At 44.7% G+C, this 18920-nt stretch overlaps 1 protein-coding gene across 1 annotated transcript in view; it reads left to right on the forward strand.

The window, feature by feature from the left end:
* The window catches only part of LOC109196943 (NLR family CARD domain-containing protein 3-like), a 54340-nt gene that overhangs the window by 12365 nt on the left and 23055 nt on the right, over window positions 1–18920 (forward strand). The window contains exon 6 of the mRNA XM_019351591.1: window positions 4866–5039. Coding sequence (XP_019207136.1) covers window positions 4866–5039 — 174 coding nt within the window. The remainder of the gene's footprint in view (window positions 1–4865; window positions 5040–18920) is intronic.

The raw sequence follows: 18920 nt of genomic DNA on the forward strand, positions 1-18920 counted from the left end.
TACACAACATTTCATCATATTTTCTCATAACCCTTGTTAGGAATAAAATAAATATTTTAATGTGTATCTGCTCATTATATTGTTTTATGTACTTTAATAATGAAGGCTTGTAGAGCAAGGCCACCTTTGACTCACAAATAAGTGCTCAGCCAGACTGAAAAACAGGAAGTTTTAGTGCACAAGGCATATTAATAAATCAAGACATAGAAAAGAGGAACTTTCCGTATAAACAGTGTTCAAGCCTGTGTGACGTGTAAAGTACCGAAATAACACCATATAAGTCACAGCTGATGATTCTAATGTTAGAGAGCTCTTGCAACTGGCGTCTGAGCTGTGCAGAGGTCTCTCTCTTCCGGAAGATGATTAAATAAAGAAATATAACTGTTTTAACCCACTATGAGTCGGTTTTCTCTGTTTTGTCATGGGGATAAAAGGATTGGGGTTAATACACTCTTTTGTCTGAACGTTTGAATCCATTTGAATTTGCAATAAAGGATCCACAGAGTTTGGTGACAACAATGACAGTAGATGTTTGTGTGAAAGTGCTGGAAGCAAATTAATGTGTGATGTTCTTTCAGTGTTGCACTTTGTAGACGTTCCCTGAGCACTGGTTTCACAGCCAGCTGCACATAGAGACCAGTGTTGTTAGTCCAGGTCAGAAGATGACTTGTTGGAATGAAAATGAGCTTGTAGTTTGTCTGCTTTAATAATGTGACTGGAAAAAAGTGTGGGACTTCAAATATGTCCATTTCTTTCACACTTCACCTTTAAAAGTGAAGTCATGTGGTTCCTGGAAGGAAAAATGTGACTTATTCAAGTCTTTTTCCTGTTTTTATGATAAATGTACGACTTTAATGTGAAACATTCGGAGTTTTTTCTCTTGTTTGTTTGAAGCTGCTTCCTGTTTTGCTTCAGCTGTTTGGAGTTTCCATTTTCTAAACTTCTACATTCTGAACCTTCAGCTCTGAACAGATGATGAAACACTGAATGATTTCAAACTCACACTTTGTCTAATTAACTTACATCTTTCATTCTGTATACAGATTGGTGAGCTGTGGTTTGTCAGAGATCAGCTGTGATTATCTGGCAGCAGCTCTGAAGTACAACCCCTCGTATCCCAGAGTGCTGGACCTGAGTGGAAACTACAACAACCTGCAGGATTCAGGAGTGAAGCGGCTGTGTGTTCTTCTAAAGAATCCAAGATGTCGATTTGAAACTCTGAGGTCAGTCACCATGTTTTAGTTGTGCTGAGATGAAAATGATGTGAAAGTTGTGCTGACACTGTGGATCAGTAGGCCCACAAACCTCTATACAGGAAGTCTGGTTCTACTCTTTGTAGAACTTGTGATCCCTGATCCTGTGAGTCTTACTCAGTAGATGATGCAGAGTTCTGGGCTGATGTGGGTGAGGTGACTCAGGCAGCCCGACAGTCTTGATGTCCAGGTCTTCCCTGCTTGTCCTGATACAAATAAACATGAGTAGCCTTTGCAGGTCAAATGTTATCAGTCATGTTAGTGCAGCTCTCCTCTAGAGTGTAGTGCTTGTTAAACTAGGATGGTTTTGAAGCCTGGACCGCAGACTCCAAGGGAAGATATGACTTGGAAAGACTAAAGCAACCTATTAGAGGTGTTTGCACTAACATACATTAATACTCAGATTTACACCTTTATTTTTTCACAAAGGATTAAAAAGTGAATGTACACAGAGAGGTTGGTGGTGAGATGGGCACTTCCAGCACTGTAGATGTGTGCAGCACCTCAGCTGGTTAAGATTCAAGATGAACTGTTTTAGCTACTTCGTCTCAAGCACACCTTCCCTGGTCATCTCTGCTGTGGTTGCTATAAAACCAACATGTTCTCACTCCCTAAGCGTAACATTTTACGCTAGGTGACAAATCGTCAACATATTACGTTTTCGGGCACCCAACGCGTTCCTACGTGACGACATCGGAAAACTGCGGACATATGAGAACCGTTTGGACTCAATCTACACATCTTCGCTTTTTCCCTTAAAATCGCTTGGGAAAACACTATTTCACGTCATTAAAGTGCTGGTTAAGGTTAGGAATAAGGTTAGGTTTAGGCTTAGGGATAAGGTTAGGTTTAGGGCTGCAATACAGGGCTGGAACCCGCCGCGTACCATAACAACGTGGAAGGTCACCTTACGCGTTCCTCAGGAACGCCGCGGGACGTGACAAAACGTCGGGATGTTACGCCTCGGGAGTGAGAACGGGCTGTATAAAACTTAATCTTGATTTAAAAAAAAAAAAAGAACAAAAAAAACAAAAAACCTAAGTCTAACTTGATGCCATATATTGGCAGCATGGTGCCTGTTTGTCAGCCTTTGATGATAAACTGCAGCACAGTCTAAAGGAAACCTTCTTATCACTATTGGTTATGTTATTGATCTTAATTAGAAGTTAAACAGATCCATGTCAGTCCGTAGTTCAGCACCATTGAAACAATAACCTTTTCCTAACAGTCTATAAAACAGATGATGGGCAGAGTTTTCCTCTGTGTGTTGCATCCATTTTGTGGATTTATGCATGTGTATATATTCTTCCTGTTCACCTTGGACACACACAATTCAGATCAGCCAACAAATCCTAATCTAGAGGATTTTTAAGGTGGTATCTGGGACGAAAAGTTAAAAATCAGGTTGGATGACCTGTACTGTATGATGGCCTTCATTGCACGACATTGATAGCCATGCAGGGTGGTTCACTCGTTGGGCAAGAAGACCGAGGAGTGAGCCACCCTTGGTCAAAGCTTAGTCATTCAAGCTCACTGTTTTCCCCTTGTTGGCTGATGATAAGTTCTTTTTTTTTACCTCACTTGTTGTCATTCTCATCATTGACTTCAAATTAACTGACAGACTACTGACTGCTGCTATAGCTTACCTGGCTGAGCAGGTGACCCATGTACTGAAGGTTAGAGTCGTGTCTCCAGGGCCTGGTTTGAGTCTCCCCAACATCATTTCCTGTGTGTCATTCTCCTCACTGCTCCCTCCCTTCCTGTTTTCTCTGTCCTATACAGTGAAGACAAAAGGCCTCAAGTTCTGAAAACTCTTCCCCTTCATCATCTTCCAAATCATCTCTCTCATCTAAAATCACCAGTATTCTCTGAGTGGAGAATCTTTTTACAATCTTGAATGATAAGGATCGAAGTGGGTAAAGTTATTTATTTGTTGTGTTCCTATTTGCCGCTGGGATAGATTGTGAAAAACTCTCGGCTGCCAAAGTTACATCCAGTTTAGAATAAAAACATTGAGTGAAGTGTTTGTTTCATCATCCTTCTCAACTCATCAACCAGGTGTCACAAACTGCAGCAGAGCAGTACAAAGCATGTCTTACTGGATGGCTGCAACAACCAGAGTTTTACCTACCTTTGGTATTCCCTGACAGCATGAGTGTAATATTTACTGAATCTTTTCAGAATCAGATTCAGAACACTGTATTTATCCCCAAGGGGCAATTAGGATACTGACCTTGCCAACCGTACATACAATACACAAACATCACATTGGGGAGACAGGTCAGGCTAGGTAGCTGGCCGGTCAGCCACACAAGCAGCGACCTGGAACCGAACAGCAGAAAATGCACAAGATAAGGAAAGATGAGGAGAAAAAAGAACTCCCCCCAGACTGAGCTCCAACAGGGAGCTCAGTTTGAGAACAGAAAAAAATGACCTTAGCGCAGAGCACATGAAAACTCTTAATACGCCATAGAAACACATGACAAGCAACAGGGATGGGTAAAAGGTGAGAGACAGCCAGTGTAGACAGTACATCCGGGCCTGCAGCGTATGTGCTGGTCCCCTTTGATCCACCGTCTGCATCGGGAGGGAATAAGCATTGAAGGCGTTTGGAAGGGGAGGAAGGATGAGTGTACATCTGCATGTGTGTGTGTGTGTCCTGAGTTCAGCTGAGACGGTGTCCTTCGCCCTGCCAGGCTAAGTAAACAGTCTTCCAGCCGACCCAGGTGGCCTTGCTTAGGATGGGGTGGAACAGTCTAAACACCGTCTGTTATCAGGGTGAGATTTGTTATGTTCACCTCCAGCCTTGAGACCACAGCTGGTATGTTAGCCGCATGAAATGATGGTGGTTTTCTTTGATGTGAACAACTGCATGTCAGTTTCACAGTTGGTCTAACAGTCCGTCACTCGTCTCATAATCTCCCGTTGGAGAGCCGGATGTTATCCAGATGTTATCAGTTTTGCACTCAAAGAGCAAAGTCTGAGTGCTCACGACAGCGTCGAGCTTCTCCAAGATCTTATCAGTGCTGCGTTTGGAACGGCGCTTGTTCAGTTCTCTCCTGTGCACGTAAAACATAAAGAACTGTGCCTACTTCGTGTCTTGCTTGCTGTGTAATTAAATTGTCTTCAACGTTCCAGCGAATAGGTTCAAGCTACAAACCTATCAGCGTTCAGTGAGCCCATTTTGAGAAGTCACGACTCGTCCCATCGTTTCAATCACAGCAGGCAGCCTTGTGGGGTTTTGAACAGCCGTTTTCGCTTTCTTTAATCTTCGATAAGCCAGGACCAAGCCAGCTCCGATCAGCAAGAACCCTTTGCTGCTGTGAATGTCCGTGCTGCTATATTTCAGGATCAGGCTCTAAATGTATACAAATGGATCTGAGAAGATTACATTTCCAATCATGAGAAATTATGTTTGTGCTAGATTTGCAGTTTGTTTTCATGTCTTCTGACTCAGAAGATGGAGCAGGTGGAGCTTATAAGGAGTAAGTGCTGATATAGAAGGACAGTTGTGTTTTAATGAAGCTATTTAGTTAACCAATAATTGTATTGCATGCTGGCATTAAAAAAACATTTCATTTGACTGATTTCATTAATTTGTTTGTTTTCCAGACTGAGTGGCTGTAACCTCTCAGAGAGAAGCTGTGATGCTCTGTCCTCAGTTCTCAACTCCCAGTCCTCTAGTCTGAAAGAGCTGGACCTGAGTAACAATGACCTGCAGGATTCAGGAGTGAAGCTTCTGTCTGCTGCACTGCAGAGTCCACATTGTACACTGGAAACTCTCAGGTCAGGATCCAAACATTTCCACTGCTGATCATTGAATGATATTATTGTATAAACAACCAAGCTTTATAGAATTGGCAGGTGACCTCTTCTTTATCTTTGGGTGGCTTAGGAGAGTCTTAATTACTGAATTAAGACTGAATTACTGAAGATTTTTTACAGTCACATATTTTGTTTTAATGGTAAGATATAAGTATTGTTCAGTTCAATGAGCAGGTAGCTGTGAGATTCATAATAATGAGGTATATTTGTATTAAAGATTACTAAATTTTAACAGTAGCTGTGTGAGTTACTTTGTTTGTTCATGTGTGCTGATGTTGTGAGTAATTTAAAGCTGAAGTGAACTTGTAATGAGTTTAATAGAGTTTCTGAAGTAAGTGTACTTGGAGATATTTGTGTGTTTACTAAAGTACAGGAGCAGGAGGCTGTGTGTAGCATAGAGGAACCCAGACCTCAGCTTTGTCTCCTGGGTTTCTGTTGCTGCTGTTGCAGTATCCCCTCATCGTTCCCTTCAACAGTCTCCTCACTGTAACAAATCAAAGTGTTACTGTATAGATTCACATCTGAATGTTGCCATGTGCTATTAAAACTAAAAGCGATGTTTCATACACCCACATGGTTCAGTCACACAGTAACTGATGGTAAATAATGTTTGTGTTGTGCACATCGTACAGGTTAGCTGCTCCACACAGATCTCAGGTTTACATGCAGGAACAGTGATCATGAAGGATAAAACCTCACTTCCTGTTTGTTTCATACAGATATGACATGAACAATAACACATTCATGAAATCCTTTTAGGAACACAAACACTTTTCTTGCTGGAGAATATATTTGAATGTAGGGGATCATCAATAATAACTAACCACCACCTCACCATTTGGGTTGGTAGCTGCATGTTTATTGGTCCAGTCATTTTCTTCTTCCTCCATTTCTACCTTATTAACATCAGATTAAAAGCTGCACAGGGACAGGCACTGGACATGTTTAGCGTAGCTTAGTACAAGGACTGGACATGGGGGAAACGGCTCCCATTGCTGGATCAAAACATGAAAACTTAAGTTTTATTGAAGTGAACTGTGGTGGTGCCTGACAGGGAAAAGGGGGATATGTCTTATTGTAAATATAATTATGTATAAGTATAAAAAGGAACAACTGAAATTTTCCAGCTGAAAAAATGAAATCAGTTTCAGTTTATGAGCTCTATTTGTTTTCTTTACAGTTCCAACCTTTTATAGTGAAATGAGCTGCTCATTCCTGTTTACATGACCTGCATAAAACAGTACAGAGCACATCGGGCTGAATATGGAAAGGAAGCATCACAGTAAAGCTTCACTGAAACTTTAAAGTCTCTGATATGAAATGAGAAATGAAGCAGCCAGAGCTTTTTCATGAGTGGAAATCCACTGTGGCTGTGAGCTGCTGCTACAGCCTCCAGATTAGCCAGCAGCTCATCCTGCTCAACATTTTCTCACCAACTTTAATGGAAGTGTGATGTTTTCAGCTGGAGTGATGGTCAGGGTGGCCTCCCTCTCCTCTTCTTCTCCTCTTCCTCTTTCATTTGTAAAGCCACTTCTGCTGTTTTCATTCATTTGGAAATCCTGTAGCTGAGTTTGGGAGAGACTAACAGCCTCGGCAGCAGAGGGGAGAAAGGCTGTAACACCACCACTTTACTCTACCTGTCACATCATTTTATCAGGAAACATAACAGCTCATGTTTTTACTGTGTTTGGCTCGAAGAGCTAAAATGTAAGAAGATCAAATGGTGCTCTTTATTATTGTGATGGTTTGTTTCCTGTCTCTTGGATGGAGCCCAGCTGTGCGTGGCCCCTGGGCCTGTGGTCAGAGTGTGTGTTGGATAATCTAGCCCAGGATGAGGCCAAACTGAAATGGGATTAAATGTCTGTCACATATTTCAGCCTAATTTAAAAACATCCTCCATAAATATTGAGTAATAACTGGAAAAGTGAGACTAAAATGCCTTTAAACGTCAGGTTGTCAGGGCTCGCAAAATTTCAAAATCCCTGGTAGCCCTTCAGGCAGGGACTCTTCAGTTTTTGGTAGCCCAAAATAAATTTAAGTAACCCGAATAAAAAAGAGAGCAATTTTTTGATTGATGTTTTGTTTCCTGTTTTGTTTCCTTTACAATATTATACATTAAAGTATAATATTGTAACGGAAACAAAACATTAATCAAAAAATTGTTGAAACACAAATTACAACATTGTATAAAAATTACAATCATCAACTCAAATACTTGGATCTAATTGAACAGAAATTTTTATGAACTTGTAAGAACTGTGTAGAACATGAATCAGTCTGTGTCAGATCCTGAATTTGAAATTTCCACTGAAGTCACGGGTAAGAGATAAGAGTGGAACCAAGATCGAGGCCATTTGCTTTTTGAAGTTTGCAAAGACTGCTAAAGTTTGCCAGTGGTAGTTCACTCTTTGCAACATAGTACGCTGTTCTAAACAGATTTTTCAGGTTTAATTTTAGTATGTTATTTGCACGGCACTCCCCTCCATTCACCTCGCGAATCTCCACTCTCTTCCAAACAAGGTCGACGAATTACTGCTCTTAAACCGGACTAACAAGGACTTTGCACGCTCTGCTGCCCTCTGCTTCACTGAAACCTGGCTCAGTGAGCGAGTCCCAGACGCTGTCTTAAATCTGCCGGGCTTCCAACTTCACCGGGCGGACCGCGAAACGGAGCTCTCAGGGAAAACAAAGGGTGGTGTAGTCTGCTTCTACATTAATGGAGGTTGGTGTACTGATGTCACAGTGTTACAGAAACACTGCAGCCCACACTTGGAAAGTTTTTTCATCAATTGTAAACCGTTTTATTCACCGCGGGAGTTTTCTTCCTTCATGCTGGTCGGAGTTTACATCCCTCCTCAGGCCAACGCGAACAACGCACTATCGCTCTGTGCCCCGGGCAGCTTTGAGACATTCTGATCACTGCCTGGTCCATCTTATTTCAGTTTATAGGCAAAAGCTCAGATGTGCAAAGCCTGTAGTCAAAACTGTGAAGAAGTGGACTAATGCAGCAAAGCAGGAACTACAGGACTGTTTTGACTGCACTGATTGGACTGTTTTTGAAGCTTCCTCTGATAACCTGGATGAGCTCACGGACACTGTGACATCATACATTAGTTTTTGTGAAGACGTGTGTGTGCGCCAAGAAAGACCTTTTGCACATACAACAACAACAAACCATGGTTCACTCCTAAACTCCAACATCTTCGTAAGGCCAAGGAGGACGCCTACAGAAGTGGTGACAGGACCCTGTACAAGCAAGCCAGGAGCAGCTAAAAGGATCTACTCCCAGAAGCTGGAAGAACGGCTCTCAGCCAATGACCCTGCGTCAGGGGCCTGCAGGAAATCACCAGCTACAGACGCCCCCCACCCACTGTTGAAGCAAACAAAGCCCTGGCCAACGAGTTAAACACATTCTACTGCAGGTTTGAGACAGACAGACTCCAACGCCTCACCCTCCCCTCCCCAGAGACATTGCTTCAGACATTGACCCCCAACACACCTTTCACCTCTCCCCCCTTCACCCTCACCCTCCCCAATCCAGACCCAACGACCACCACCACCCTCTGCAACACCTCGACCACCCGGGAACTTATGCCAGGGTCCTGTTTGTGGACTTTAGTTTGGCTTTTAACACCATTGTGCCTGAACTTCTCTCCTCCAAACACTCCCAGCTCAGTGTGTCACCAGCTACCTGTCAGTGGATCACCAGCTTCCTGACAGACAGAAAGCAACAAGTGAGGCTGGGGGAGATCACCTCTGAATAGTATAGTATATATAGTCTGATTTGTCATAACTTTTCCTTTTGTGGTAGGCTTTTCTTTGGCTGTCACTTCTTCACCCTCACCGGTCTTATTTGGCTCAGCAGAACTAAAATATATATCCTGCTGCTTTTACACACACACACACACACACACTCACATAACGGTCAGCGATTCTCTGCGCGATCAACCTCTCACATGTTTAAGCTTGCTGCGGGAGATTTCACTTGTCATGTTTGCATAGTAAGCTAACGATTGATAAGACGATGTCAGAGGAATTGGTGCGCAAATTGTCGTCACTTACCAATCAGTACTGTCGCTCTCTATACACAGTTCGCGCGATTGCAAAGTGAAAGCAAAAAACAAGCGCAAATTCAAATGCGATTTCAATACGTGACATATTCACAGTGGCTCACCGATGCCAATGACATAATTACCCAGCTACATTTCTGAAAGAATGCGAAAGCATTGACATATATTTTTCCTTCCTATGATAGCCCGACGAGCAGGGCTGAGATAGATTTTGGTAGCCCGACTGGAAAAATCGCTAGCCCCGGGACGTCGGGCTAGCGATTTTGCGAGCCCTGGTTATCCTGCTAATCAAAGTCCAACACTGAGTTTGTAAAAACATGTTTGTGAATCATTTTGTTTTGTTTATGAGGAGAATGATTCAATAACTTCCTGCAAATACACAACATTTCATCATATTTTCTCATAACCCTTGTTAGGAATAAAATAAATATTTTAATGTGTATCTGCTCATTATATTGTTTTATGTACTTTAATAATGAAGGCTTGTAGAGCAAGGCCACCTTTGACTCACAAATAAGTGCTCAGCCAGACTGAAAAACAGGAAGTTTTAGTGCACAAGGCATATTAATAAATCAAGACATAGAAAAGAGGAACTTTCCGTATAAACAGTGTTCAAGCCTGTGTGACGTGTAAAGTACCGAAATAACACCATATAAGTCACAGCTGATGATTCTAATGTTAGAGAGCTCTTGCAACTGGCGTCTGAGCTGTGCAGAGGTCTCTCTCTTCCGGAAGATGATTAAATAAAGAAATATAACTGTTTTAACCCACTATGAGTCGGTTTTCTCTGTTTTGTCATGGGGATAAAAGGATTGGGGTTAATACACTCTTTTGTCTGAACGTTTGAATCCATTTGAATTTGCAATAAAGGATCCACAGAGTTTGGTGACAACAATGACAGTAGATGTTTGTGTGAAAGTGCTGGAAGCAAATTAATGTGTGATGTTCTTTCAGTGTTGCACTTTGTAGACGTTCCCTGAGCACTGGTTTCACAGCCAGCTGCACATAGAGACCAGTGTTGTTAGTCCAGGTCAGAAGATGACTTGTTGGAATGAAAATGAGCTTGTAGTTTGTCTGCTTTAATAATGTGACTGGAAAAAAGTGTGGGACTTCAAATATGTCCATTTCTTTCACACTTCACCTTTAAAAGTGAAGTCATGTGGTTCCTGGAAGGAAAAATGTGACTTATTCAAGTCTTTTTCCTGTTTTTATGATAAATGTACGACTTTAATGTGAAACATTCGGAGTTTTTTCTCTTGTTTGTTTGAAGCTGCTTCCTGTTTTGCTTCAGCTGTTTGGAGTTTCCATTTTCTAAACTTCTACATTCTGAACCTTCAGCTCTGAACAGATGATGAAACACTGAATGATTTCAAACTCACACTTTGTCTAATTAACTTACATCTTTCATTCTGTATACAGATTGGTGAGCTGTGGTTTGTCAGAGATCAGCTGTGATTATCTGGCAGCAGCTCTGAAGTACAACCCCTCGTATCCCAGAGTGCTGGACCTGAGTGGAAACTACAACAACCTGCAGGATTCAGGAGTGAAGCGGCTGTGTGTTCTTCTAAAGAATCCAAGATGTCGATTTGAAACTCTGAGGTCAGTCACCATGTTTTAGTTGTGCTGAGATGAAAATGATGTGAAAGTTGTGCTGACACTGTGGATCAGTAGGCCCACAAACCTCTATACAGGAAGTCTGGTTCTACTCTTTGTAGAACTTGTGATCCCTGATCCTGTGAGTCTTACTCAGTAGATGATGCAGAGTTCTGGGCTGATGTGGGTGAGGTGACTCAGGCAGCCCGACAGTCTTGATGTCCAGGTCTTCCCTGCTTGTCCTGATACAAATAAACATGAGTAGCCTTTGCAGGTCAAATGTTATCAGTCATGTTAGCGCAGCTCTCCTCTAGAGTGTAGTGCTTGTTAAACTAGGATGGTTTTGAAGCCTGGACCGCAGACTCCAAGGGAAGATATGACTTGGAAAGACTAAAGCAACCTATTAGAGGTGTTTGCACTAACATACATTAATACTCAGATTTACACCTTTATTTTTTCACAAAGGATTAAAAAGTGAATGTACACAGAGAGGTTGGTGGTGAGATGGGCACTTCCAGCACTGTAGATGTGTTCCAGCTCAGTGTTCATGGAAATAATCCCGAGAGCAGGATTCCTTGATAAATGTCACATCTTCTTAAAGTTATAATCCTCAGGGAAAACTGGGAAACTGTCGGTCTGATATCCACTCAGCCAGTCAGGTGTTTACATCATATTCACTGATCAGCCCCACCTTATCATCACCCTCTATCTTTCTCTTTTACATCTGAAATATCTTCACTTCACATTTCAGTCAGTTCAGATTTCAGTAGCACGTTCACTTTAACATATTCCATTTTAATCCAAACACCTTTCTCTTTAAACTCTGTTTGTCAGTCACAGTATGTTCAATACAATCCTCTTTTTCACTAAGTCACACACATTCACAGATCAGAGTGTCCTGATTATGTTCTCATCATTGATTAACAGTCAGTACATTTAGATATGAATCATAATTCAGTGTTTAACATATTATCACAGATGGACTCCACAGGAGACCTTCATGAAGAAACTGTTTGTCCCACAGTGGGAAACATTTCAGAGAACATCTGTGAAGCAGAAGCTAAACATAATAATAGAAGAAAAGCAAAATAATGATCCAAATCCTGCTGTGAGCCATGGTTTAAACATCACTATCAGACAGTAAAGGCTTCCAAAGACTGCTCACCTCTCATACTTAGTTAAAGATGCTGCTGCTGTCAACGGATCAGCTGACCTGCTGAGTCTCCATGATCAGCTTTGTTTCTTGGAGATAAAGGCTGAGCCCTTTAGAGCTTCAGTTCTCCAGAGCAGCAGGATGTCTGAGGTCTGCAGAAACACAAATACACAGCAGCTAAAAATAGTTGTTCAAAGAAACAAGGTGGGAGCTGCTGATTCCTGAGCTTTGATACTGAATTAGCTTCAGTAGTTATTACTAGAGATGGCACGATACCACTTTTTTATGTCCGATACTGATATCATAAATTTGGATATCTGCTGATACCGATATGAATCCAATATAGCGTATTTTGTAATCAATAAAACTGTTTTTTTTTATAAATATCTTGCTGCATTTTGTATAAGTTCATACTCAAGTTTTAAAAAACAAAACACTAAAGCTATTCCGTTATACCTGTATGCAAAAAATACACTGCACCCACAATATATTATAGTTCAGCAACACTGCTCAATCTAACAAACTTAAACCTGCACCATCCTCTCTATTCTAGTATTTTAAAGAGTACTTAGAAGAAATATTAAACAACCTAACTAATAGGGTTGCCAACTCCCAGCCAAAATATTAGGGAACCACCCCCCGCCCTCCACCTCATGATCCTTAATCGACATAATCAACTTTAATTTAATGCACATGTAAAAAAAAAAAAAAAAAAAAAGCACAGAAATCAATTATTTTTCAAGAATAATTAAATAGATTCAACATCGTTATTTAGTAGAATTGCAGATTGCACAGATGGTATCTTCCCAAAGGAAAAAGTACTATAGCTTACTAGGGTGTAAATTAGACTTAATCGTTACTATATACAATAATGGATTTCTATACATTTAATCAGATGACCACTTTGGTTGTAAGATTGAGATAAGTATTTATTCAAAGTTAGTCGTTTTAAATGAAATAACAAAGAAAAATATTTCTTTGTGCCCCCCTTTCCCTGTTAATGCCCAAGCTGGCCCCCAACAAAACTTTGCTAGATCCGCCCCTGCACAATTACCAGCCGTCAGCTACATAGAAAAGGATCCTGGTGTTATTTGTCTCTCAGAAACAGTTCATAACTTCCCTTCAACTCATTCACATAAAAGGTAATCCTGTTTGTCCACCACTGTTCAGCTGATATCTGGAATATCTGGAGGATGGGAAGGTCCTGGAGGCTCTGCAGGTCCTCAGAGCCAAACTCACCCCTCTCAAATATAATACGTAGTTGGAGTGGAGTGGTGGAGGGGTTTGTGTGTCCCAGGGATCCCAGGGGCTATGTTGTCTGGGGGCTTTTGCCCCCTGGTAGGGTCTCCCATGGCAAATTGGTCCTGGGTGAGGGTCCAGACAAAGAGCGATTCAGAAGACCCTTATGAAGAGAATATCGAGGGAACAGTTTACCCTGCCCGGGATAGGGTTACCGGGGCCCCGCCCTGGAGCCAGGCCCGGGAGGGTGCCCGAGGGCAAGCGTCTGGTGGCCGGGCCTTAGTCCATGGGACCCGGCCGGGCACAGCCCGAAGAGGAGACATGGGCCCATCCTCCCGCAGGCCCACCACCCGCAGGAGGCGCCATAGGGGTCGGGTGCATTGTGTGCTGGGCAGCGGCCAGGAGCGGAGGCCCTGGCGGACTGATCCCCGGCTGCCAAGACTGGCAATAGGGACATGGAATGTCACCTCTCTGGTGGGGAAGGAGCCTGAGTTAGTGCGTGAGATTGAGAGGTACCGGCTAGATATAGTCGGGCTCACCTCTACGCATGGCTTGGGCTCTGGAACCAGTCTCCTGGAGAGGGGCTGGACTCTGTCTCAGTCTGGAGTTGCCCCTGGTGAGAGGCGGCGGGCTGGGGTGGGTATTCTAATATCCCCTCGGCTTGCTGCTGGTACGTTGGGGTTTTTCCCGGTGGATGAGAGGGTTTGTTCCCTGCGCCTTAGGGTCGGGGAACGGGTCCTGACTGTCATCTGCGCTTATGCACCGAGTGGCAGTTCAGAGTACCCAGCCTTCTTAGAGTCCCTGGGGGGGGGGTGCTGGAAGGTGCCCCATCTGGAGACTCTGTTGTCCTGCTGGGAGACTTCAATGCTCACGTGGGTAACAACAGCGAGACCTGGAGGGGCGTGATTGGGAGGAACGGCCTCTCTCATCTGAATCCGAGTGGTGTTTTGTTATTGGACTTCTGTGTAAATCACAGTTTGGCCATAACGAACACCTTGTTCGAACATAAGAGTGTCCATAAGTGCACGTGGCACCAGGATGCTCTAGGCCGCAGGTCGATGATCGATTTTGTAATCGTATCACCAGACCTGCGACCATATGTTCTGGACACTCGGGTAAAGAGAGGGGCTGAGCTGTCAACTGATCACCACCTGGTGGTGAGTTGGATCAGGTGGCGGGGGAGGACGCTGGACAGACCCGGTGCACCTAAACGTGTAGTGAGGGTGTGCTGGGAACGTCTAGCAGAGGCCCCAGTCCGTGAGATCTTCAACGCACACCTCCGGCAGAGCTTCAACAGCATTCCGAGGGAGACTGGGGACATTGAGTCCAAATGGACCATGTTCAGCGTCTCCATCGCCGAAGCTGCTGCAGTGAGCTGCGGCCACAAGGTGGTTGGTGCCTGCCGTGGTGGTAACCCCCGAACCAAATGGTGGACACCAGAGGTGAAGGGAGCCACCAGGCTGAAGAAGGAGTCCTATCGGGCTTGGTTAGCCTGTGGGACTCCGGAAGCAGCCGACAGGTATTGACAGGCCAAGCGGAATGCGGCTCGGGCAGTGGCTGAAGCAAAAACTCGGGTGTGGGAGGAGTTCGGAGAGGCCATGGAAAAAGACTTTCGGACTGCCTCGAAGAGATTCTGGCAAATTGTCAGGCGTCTCAGGAGGGGAAAGCGGTGCTCTACCTGCACTGTGTATAGTGCTGGCGGAGCGCTGCTGACGTCGACTGAGAAAATTGTCAGGTGGTGGAAGGAATACTTCGAGGACCTCCTTAATCCCACTGACACGTCTTACGAGGAGGAAGCAGAGTCTGGGGATGAGGGGAATGACCCGCCAATTTCCGGGGGCGAGGTCACTGAGGCAGTTAAACAACTCCTTGGTGGCAGAGCCCCTGGTGTTGATGAGGTCCGCCCCGAGTTCCTGAAGGCTCTGGACGTTGTAGGGCTGTCCTGGTTGACACGCCTCTACAATGTTGTGTGGAGATCAGGGGCAGTACCCCTGGACTGGCAGACCGGGGTGGTGGTCCCCATCTTTAAGAAGGGAGACCGGAGGGTGTGTTCCAACTACAGGGGGATCACACTCCTCAGCCTCCCTGGGAAAGTCTATGCCAGAGTGCTGGAAAGGAGAGTTCGTCCGCTAGTCGAACCTCGGATACAGGAGGAACAATGCGGTTTTCGTCCTGGTCGCGGAACACTGGACCAGCTCTTTATCCTCTCAAGGATACTCGAGGGTGCATGGGAGTTTGCCCAACCAGTCTACATGTGTTTTGTGGACTTGGAGAAGGCATTCGACCGTGTCCCTCGGGGTGTCCTGTGGGAGGTGTTGCGGGAGTATGGGGTGTCTGGCCCATTGCTACGGGCCATTCGTTCCTATACAACCGTTGCAAGAGTTTGGTTCGCATTGCCGGCAATAAGTCGGACTCGTTCCCGGTGGGTGATGGGCTCCGCCAGGGCTGCCCTTTGTCACCGGTTCTGTTCATAATTTTTATGGACAGGATTTCTAGGTGCAGCCAAGTGGCGGAGGGCTTTCGCTTCGGTGGCCTCAGAATCTCATCTCTGCTTTTTGCGGATGATGTGGTTCTGTTGGCTTCATCAGGTGAAGGCCTCCAGCTCGCACTGGAACGGTTCGCAGCCGAGTGTGAAGCAGCGGGAATGAGGATCAGCACCTCCAAATCTGAGGCCATGGTTCTCAGCCGGAAAAGGGTGGAGTGCCCACTCCGGGTCGGGGATGAGTTCCTGCCCCAAGTATCTCGGGGTCTTGTTCGCGAGTGATGGGAGAAGGGAGCCGGAGATCGACAGACGGATTGGTGCTGCAGCTGCAGTGATGCGGACGCTGCACCGGTCCGTCGTGGTGAAGAGGGAGCTGAGTGTAAAAGCGAAGCTCTCAATTTACCAGTCGATCTACGTCCCTACCCTCACCTATGGCCACGAGCTGTGGGTAGTGACCGAAAGAACGAGATCGCGGATACAATCGGCAGAAATGAGCTTCCTCCGAAGGGTGGCTGGCCTCTCCCTTAGAGATAGGGTGAGAAGTTCGGCCATCCGGGAGGGGCTCAGAGTAGAGCCGCTGCTCCTCCACATCGAAAGGAGCCAGTTGAGGTGGTTCGGGCATCTGACAAGGATGCCTCCTGGGCGCCTCCTGGGAGAGGTGTTCCGAGCATGTCCCACTGGGAGGAGGCCCCGGGGCAGACCCAGGACACGCTGGAGAGATTATATCTCTCGGCTGGCCTGGGAACGCCTTGGTGTTCCCCCGGATAAGCTGGAGGAGGTGGCTGGGGAGAGGGAGGTCTGGGCTTCTCTGCTTAGGCTGGTGCCCCCGCGACCCGGCCTCGGATAAAGCGGATGAAGATGGATGGATGGATGTTCAGCTGATGATTCAGTAAGAACATCTCCTGGATTCATTTTCATGTTTCCCTCTCACCACATATCCAAACGGTGGGCGATAAACGAACAAGAAAGACGGACTTGCAACAGAATAGCCGATCAGCTGATCATTGATCAGTTTCATGATTGAAGTTGCGACAGGGAAGGGAGGGGGAGAGAATGAGAGAAGAAGAGGCAGCTGTGCAGCAAGGACAGACTAACTCCTGCTTTGTGCCTTTTTTTTTTTTTTTAAATTCTAGCTGAATTACGGGACAAATCGCTTCCTTTTCGCCTTAGTATGGAACTCCGATGGCCAGTCCAGCTGTGGCTCAATATATCAGTTGTTAAGCTTAATGAGGAATTACTATGCAAACATTCAGGGATGCATTTACACACTTACTTTACTTCTCTGGGATAGTTTACGCCGAGATGAAATGCCACGGTTAGGAAGCATGTAGCGAGGCTCCAAATGCTCCAACAGACCGCCGACTCGTCTCGCAGACAACAGCCGCTCTATCACGTGACACATACTGCTCTGATGCACCGAGCTGGGTTACGCCAAGTAGCGCATTTTGTGAGGTGATTTTGTGATACTTCGGATCAGATCACATTTTTTATTGCTGTCCGAGATCCAATCCAGTAATTTAGGTCAGTATTGGACTGATACCGATACATAATATCGGATCGGTCCATCTCTAGTTATTACCATCACTGCTGTAGGAGCTACATTTAGTCACAGCTACAATAACCAGCTGTGCATGCACCCCAAGCAGCAGTAGTTTAACAGTAAGGACGACTCGGCCATCACGTGTCCGTGACCGTGTCCACAGCAGAGTGTGACCGAGGCTTAATGCTAACACGCACACATGAAACTAATACCACCATGAGCAGCTGCTCAGTGGATTTGGAGGAGAAATGTCTCCAGCTTCTCACAGGGAGTATGCAGAATGTGGATCTCCACAAAGACTGTGGAGAGCTCGTCCAAGACTCTAAATCCACATTTGGCTACACAAAACTTCTCACACATTCCCGTCACAAGTGTTTCTAAGTGAAGCTACCAGGTTCAGGTCCAGCTTGTTTATCTGGAGCTGCAGTAGATGAGTGATCCATCCTCACAAAGCAACACAGACACCAGATATGCAAACACAGCGTCGTACAACACAACCAAGAGATGCAAAGGATTCTCTCTGCACTTCTGTGGCTGATGCTGCTGGAACGAAGCTGTTTGAAACCTTGTTGTTCTGCACTTTGGGACCACAAGGGGAAACTGAAGCTCTGTGCAGAGGGTTCAGTAGAAGCAGCCAAGCGCTGTAAGTGTCTGCTGTACAGGGATGCTGGTTCAGCTGTGGCTCAGTTTCACAGTGTGACTCAATAAAAGCAGCATGAAATAAAAGCATGATGCTTTCATCAGTGTGGAAATAAGAAAGTTTCCTGTAACATGACAGACGCTGGAGCACTTTCACTCACAGCTTCACAGTTTCAGCGTCAAACTTAAGCTTTCTTGTGTTGCTTTAGTGTAGAGCCTTAAACACAGTCCCACTGTCGGCCTCCTGAACTGGGAGTTTTTTTTATTTTGGACTCTGATGTTTCTTGGTCTGGTTTTTTTTTTTTTCACACAGTAAAACTTGACAACTTTTCCTGTTTTTATGATAAATGTACGACTTTAATGTGAAACATTCAGAGTTTTTTCTCTTGTTTGTTTGAAGCTGCTTCCTGTTGGCTTCAGCTGTTTGGAGTTTCCATTTTCTAAACTTCTACATTCTGAACCTTCTTCAGCTCTGAACAGATGATGAAACACTGAATGATTTCAAACTCACACTTTCTCTAATAAACTTACATCTTTCATTCTGTATACAGATTGGTGAGCTGTGGTTTGTCAGAGATCAGCTGTGATTATCTGGCAGCAGCTCTGAAGTCCAACCCCTCGTATCCCAGAGTGCTGGACCTGAGTGGAAACTACAACAACCTGCAGGATTCAGGAGTGAAGCAGCTGTGTGTTCTTCTAAAGAATCCACGATGTCGATTTGAAACTCTGAGGTCAGTCACCATGTTTTAGTTGTGCTGAGATGAATATGATGTGAAAGTTATGCTGACACTGTGGATCAGTAGGCCCACACACCTCTATACAGGAAGTCTTGTTCAGCTCTTTGTAGAACTTCTGATCCCTGATCCTGTGAGTCTTACTCAGTAGGTAATGCAGAGTTCTGAGCTGATGTGGGTGAGGGGACTCGGGCAGCCTGACAGTCTTGATGTCTTCCCTGCTTGTCCTGATACAAATAAACATGAGTATCTGGTCAGTGGCTGTTGATCAATGGTGAGAATTTTCATAATTAAGCTTAAGGAACTGACCTCACAGCCCATTGTTCCTCAGTGGGCTGGTTTCAGTCATTATGCAAATGTACTGTTTATAAGATTGGGGAAACCTGCAGTCA

The sequence above is a fragment of the Oreochromis niloticus genome, linkage group LG3 (assembly GCF_001858045.2).
Source record: "Oreochromis niloticus isolate F11D_XX linkage group LG3, O_niloticus_UMD_NMBU, whole genome shotgun sequence".
NCBI lineage: Eukaryota > Metazoa > Chordata > Actinopteri > Cichliformes > Cichlidae > Oreochromis > Oreochromis niloticus.